This window comes from Drosophila tropicalis, unplaced genomic scaffold (assembly GCF_018151085.1).
Source record: "Drosophila tropicalis isolate 14030-0801.00 unplaced genomic scaffold, ASM1815108v1 contig_593, whole genome shotgun sequence".
Classification (NCBI taxonomy): Eukaryota; Metazoa; Arthropoda; class Insecta; order Diptera; family Drosophilidae; genus Drosophila; species Drosophila tropicalis.
The window spans coordinates 3,623,293-3,629,292 of record NW_027173070.1 but is presented as its reverse complement, the minus strand read 5'-3'; the positions used below and the strand labels follow the sequence as shown (position 1 = coordinate 3,629,292).

The 6,000-nt window shown below is 36.4% G+C and overlaps 1 protein-coding gene across 3 annotated transcripts in view; it reads right to left on the bottom strand.

Annotated features, from left to right (window-relative positions):
- Positions 1 to 327: 327 nt before the first annotated feature.
- The window catches only part of Dgk (diacyl glycerol kinase 1), a 52,175-nt gene continuing 46,502 nt past the window's right edge, over positions 328 to 6,000 (bottom strand). For 2 of the 3 annotated variants that reach the window (XM_068288963.1, XM_068288964.1), the window contains exons 19-22: positions 2,580 to 2,735; positions 2,234 to 2,462; positions 1,303 to 1,484; positions 328 to 1,228 (exon numbers count right to left, since the gene is read on the bottom strand). In XM_068288963.1, coding sequence (XP_068145064.1) covers positions 1,139 to 1,228; positions 1,303 to 1,484; positions 2,234 to 2,462; positions 2,580 to 2,735 — 657 coding nt within the window. In that variant the 3' untranslated portion in view covers positions 328 to 1,138. The remainder of the gene's footprint in view (positions 1,229 to 1,302; positions 1,485 to 2,233; positions 2,463 to 2,579; positions 2,736 to 6,000) is intronic. The other variant, XM_068288965.1, reaches the window with a different exon arrangement.

Below are 6,000 nucleotides of genomic sequence, written 5' to 3'. Positions count from 1 at the left end.
CCTACAACTTAAAAAGTATTTCTTTGAGTCTAATAATTACATAAATATATAGCAAACATTATTAGTTTACTACACATTATCTTTATAAATTTGTTTATAGTAAACTTTACATAGTATAATATTAGATATTAGTTTATATTTACATTTCGATAGATTTGATAAATATGAGTATAACCAATTGGTAAATTTACATTTCTCATTTTATATACATACATATATTTGACTAATTTCAATTATAGTAACTAGTTTTAACTAGTAAGTTTTTGTTTCAATTTCAATATATGTTGTTGTTGTTTTCGTCTATATCAAAAATTCATTTAAAGCTGCACCATTTAATTGATATTTCATGTATATCAAGTTACATATTCTTTGTTGTTTTTTTTTTTGTTCTATATTTACAATATAATAGTGTAATAAATAATTAAACAATTTTTTATAATATTCGCGCGGGGATAAACCAATGATATGTATCATACACATAGCACTGATCCAGCCCAATATACATATGTATATATATATATATCTGTATATATTTGGTTTGTTAATAGTATAATGACGGTTTTAAATTGTGTTCTTTGGTTGTGTTTTTTTTTTTTTGTTATTTTTGTTGTTTTTATTGGCATAAAATTCGCACTACAATTTTGTTTGTGTTGGTCTCATTTTAGTTGCATTTTTGGACAAAGTTATTCATTTCTATTTGGTTTTCGTTTTACAAATAAATTCTCCTTTTATATATATATCTCTGTATATCTTATATTGTACACCTAAAGCTTTCACATTGGGTTAACACTGACTTCCAACTTGGAATGTATCATACATATAAATACTTTATACATATATTCATTTTGTTTATACTAAAATTACTAATAAAGCTCTGCAACTCACTCGAATCGAAATGAAATTTGTTCTTGTTGTTGTTGTTGGTGGTGGTGGTGGAAAACAATATAATAATAATAATATTTAACTATTTACGCTAGGCTATGTTATGGACGGTGGTGCTTCTAGTTACAATACGAAAATTGTCATCATCATCGTCGTCATCATCTTCCAGCTCATCGGCGGACTCATTGGGCTGGCATCGGCGATCACGTTCCCTCTTACCACGTCCCATAAAGTCGGTCGATGCGCTGCGCCTGAATCAACTGCACAGCATATTGAAGAATCCACGTCCCTTCTCCGAGCGGGGTGCCATAAGCATAGGAACTTGATTCTTATGTGTTACCTTAATCTGTTAAAAATGGAGGGAAAGCGGCAAGAATTAGTCTCTAGATTCATTTCACTTTAATGGACTGTCGGGCTTACTGTGCAGGGCATTTGCATCCAGGGTTCGCCATCGATTTGCATGGGAAATGTTTTCTTTGTCTTGATAATCACCTCACTGCATTGGGCCAAACGGCGGCCGGAGGCACGCAACCCAGTACGCACTTGACCCATATGCAAACAGTTCTCCAAGCCAATTACCTCAATCAGACGATCGCCGATGTCTGAAAGGAGAAATATGAAATGTAAAACTCAATTTCATAACAATATTTATAAAAATGTAAGGTAAATCTTTTCTACACTTATTGGTAAACACTGAACGCCAAATGGTTTCTGATTTATTAAAGTTATTATTTCAAAGGTAACCATATAATCTCAAGGTAAGGAAACTGGTAAAGGGCTTACCCAGGCATGGGCATGAATTTATTACATTAATACTTTTGTGCCTAAAAGTTGTTTTTCTCGGCTTGCAAGTAACTTACCTAGCCCTAATCCAATCCTTTGTCTGTCGGTACCTGTCGGTCCGTATAAGCAGCCTATATATTTATACATGCATATATATTTCTTCAAGTACATCAATCAATGTATGATTTCTGTTTGGTTTAACTCTAATATATATACATAGTATGTCATTTAAATCTGTTTGTTTCTTTTCTTAGGCTAAGTCTCTCTTATTCCGCTTATGGCCTGAACCTACTCTGTCTTTCTTTGTAAACGTTTTTTAACTAAGTAAGCTATAACTATTAAGGGCCTAATAATCGCAGAGTGCAAAAAGTGCAAAATACTTCATAAAGAAAATTCCTTGCTTGTAAAATAATAATTACGTATACGCATTCTTAGTTTTTTTAAGCCTTTTGGTTGTAAGCACAACCAAAAGAATGCTATTAATGACGACAACATGAGAAAAAACTTATTCTATACTTATTTTCAAAAACAAAATTCTAAAGTTTAGGTTGCTGGAACTGGAACTCACCTTGAATGGCCACTGAGAGATCCACCGAATTGAAACTGGTTGCTGAGAATTCTTTATCGCTGGATTTTAGTTTCTTACTTTTGCCAAAGGGTCCGGCACTTTTGCGTATACGCTTCTGGGATAGATGTTCGCCCCACAAATTGGAACCGCCATGTGTATAGGGTATATTCAATAGGGCCACTCCCTGCAAATGTGGTCCGTTGGCCAAATCCAAGGCCAAGCCATCGCACTAACAAGCAAAAAACATCATCGTTCGTTTAATGTATGTGCATAGAGTATGATGATGATGATGAAGATGCTGATGATGAAGATGATAGGTAGAAGTAGAAGGCAGAAGGCCACTCACCACAATCTCGATATTCTCGTGAAGGTTCTTACACGATGCAGCGAATGTCTCTGAGGTTGCGTATTCGAAATACCAAAGTTTATTTTTCATACGGCTATTGAATTTATGCGGATTTTTTTCCCGCTCCAAATGAAACTTGACACAAATGGCGGCATCCTGTAAAAGGAAGAAAAGGAAAAATACAAGTGAGAAATAAAAATGCGGTGGCAATTTCAATAAGAAACTTTCTGCTTTTTGCCTTTTGTGGATACATTCATTCAGGGGCACGTGCAAATCTTGTTGATAACTGCAACTTGTTGGCTTAAATCTAAATAACAATAAATTTAAGCTTATTAGCACAAAATGCCGCAATTATGCCACAACATGGACTCCAGCCAAAGTAATTGTAATTTGCATAATCATAACTCACAGACATCACCACACACTCACACACACACACACACATATACATATGTGTATATATGTACCTAGTCTAGAACACAAACTGTAACATAATGGTATTATGTGTGGCATTTGGCTATTTGTTTTGGCTTTGTTGTCTACGCGCCGCCACCTTTTACAGGTGTTTGTGGTCTGATCGCCTACAGAAACCGCCAATAGCAGCAACGACAACAATAACAACAACTATGGCCAATAGGGAGAAGGGGTGACCGCTAGGGCAATCGGGCCTGAACTGAATAATTAATGCGAAAATAACCAAAAAGCGTATTCAAATGGGATTCAATTCACTTTATGACTGACATTCCCTCATTAGAGGGCAAAATGCAAGTGAGCAACAACACAATAATAAAATAAATGTGAACAACATTTGAACCCATTCGACCTGGAATTTTTCATATATAATTCTATGATGATTCATTTTGTTTTGATAAAATCTAAAAAAAAAAAAACTATTTATCATTTTATCTTGATTTTCTCACCCCATTTTCCTTTCTAGTTGTAGTAGTTAAAGGGTTTTGCAAGTAAATAGCTTCAAGATAGCTAAATACAAATTTCATAAATTTTTAAAAGTGGAGATTTCCAGCATAATCAAAGAGTTGCCCAGATTATGGTTCAGGATACCATGTTTGGGTGTTTATATCAATAATTTAATATAAAACGATTAAACCTCTTGAAAAAAGTTCATGCAACTATTAAATATTCTCTTTAAAGAGGATGGCCTGTATCCTCTGTAAAAGAGTAGTCCCCATATCAAAGTTATGACAGGATGCAGAGGAGTAGTTCATTTGCCCGCATGTAACTGAGCACGCAAGGCTTATACGAATGCAGGTGTTTGTTTTAAGGTGGCTAACCGTTGGGTAGCTTGGGGATGGAGCTGAAGTGGAACCGCAGCAACCTGAATACATGTGTATACCTTATCGGACATGCAGCCTACAGGGTTTCAGATACAGTTTCAGTTGCGGCAACGACAGCGACAACGGCATCAGCTTTAGCATTTTAATTTCTTATACCGCCGCGTGTCCTCGTTACGGTTACTCATACGACACGTTGCACATTTGTAGGCACATTTGTTATGCATGTCAACACACACACACAAACACACACACTAGCATATCCATATGGGATGAGGTGAAGCTTTATGAGGAGAAGCCTCAGCCGGCTTAGTCGGGACTCTGGTCCCGGCTTCAATTATGTTTTTGGTTGTTGCTTTTAAGGCAAATAAGATTAATTACCGCTTCAGCGCAAATTGAATTGTAAAATAAAGTGATGATAAAGAGAGGAGAAGAGAGAAAACGGCGGCGGTGGCAGTGCTGGTGGTGGTCCTTGTGGGCAGAGTTAGGATGAGAAGGTTAGTGGGCGGCTTTAGGTGAGGGAGAGCTGGAAACTTTTTAATTAGCCTGGGCCCAAAAATGTCACTTTTAACTTTATGCATGGCCTGGCCTGGTGGTAAACTAATTTAGTGACAGCGGCTTATTAGCATGTTTTCGGTCGGCACTATGGCACGGGCCTGACAACGATGACGACGATGATGGGCAACTACCTCTCCTGCCTGTCTCCTGCTCTCCGATTAGTGACAGCTTGTTTAAATAGTTGATATTGGATGGGAAAATAGCCCAAAAATGTATTCAAGGCATTTTAATAATAACCTCAAAACATCGTCAGTGTGTGAGAGAGAGAGAGAGACAGAGAAACTAGGCTAAAATCCAATTTGCAGATACCAAGGATGAAAAAATTGCCTTGGAAAATGAGAAAAAGTAAATGCATTAGAGGCTCAGTTAGGTAAACTGCGCGACCCCTGAGGAGCATGTTAACAGCTTTTCCCCCGCTCTCCGCTCTTTGTCTTACTTTTTGAGGAATTCCTTGAAGGGAAAACAGAATTAGAACTAGAAAAATGAATTCAAGTGCACTAAATTGCACAACTATGAAAAGAAAGATATTTTAGTTAGGGACAAGAAGTGGAAACCAAGCAAAAGATTTGATTTACATAACCCTAAAAAATATTTGGCCTCTAGAGTCTAGATTCTGTTTCTGATCTAGTGAAATATTGACACATCGAAAAGAAAATCAATAAGGTTTTCAAACTATTCATTTAATTGGGAAAGCAAGATCAGAGAAATAGTATAAAAAGTCTATGATAAGAGAGTTTACATGAAACTAAAACTAGATTAAAGAAATGAATCTATTGGGTACCTGGAGAAACTAAATTCATTCACTTTTATTTTATACTTGGCATTCAAATGCCACTTTTACTTAGCTCGACATTGTTTTCACATTTAAGTTTGGCTCAATTCGCTAAACACAAGAAGTTTGGTTCTCCACATCTAAAACCAATGCCGTGTTCAACACATTGGGTCAAATTAACATATATGGTAAGGACTTTCCATCTCCTTTAATAATTCATACAAATTGTCTTAATCATTTATTCAGTATTTTGACCGCAGATTTCCGGTTGTTGTTGTTGATGTTGATATTATAACTTCTTTATGTGCTTTGGCGTCATACTAAAAATCAAATGAAAAGCTTCAACACACTTTTCCATGCAAATTTCTTCATGGCCTTTACACACGCACACACCTACAAGCACCCACACTCGATGAGCTCATATAACATGCTTTTGTGTGAAAAGTGTGTAAACAATGGCATTACCAAGAAAAAGAAAAATGAAAAGAGCATCAGGAGCAGAAGCCATTGCGCACAATTTCCATTTCTATTTCCATACACACACACACATACACACACACATTTCCCAACTTGAGTTCGACCTTTTAGCTATTGCCTGTCTGGCGATTAGTCAAAGGAGAAGTGTTTGCTGCAGCACATTTGGCATGCAAAGTGGCCAATTGCATTGAGCCACACAAAAGTCGAATGCCAAATACAGATGAAAGCAGTAATAGACACAGATGGAGAGAGAGAAAGAGAATTGCGCGCAGATTATGCTACTCGAATTTGTGTGCCCAGTTGGAGGTAACACTCTACATCA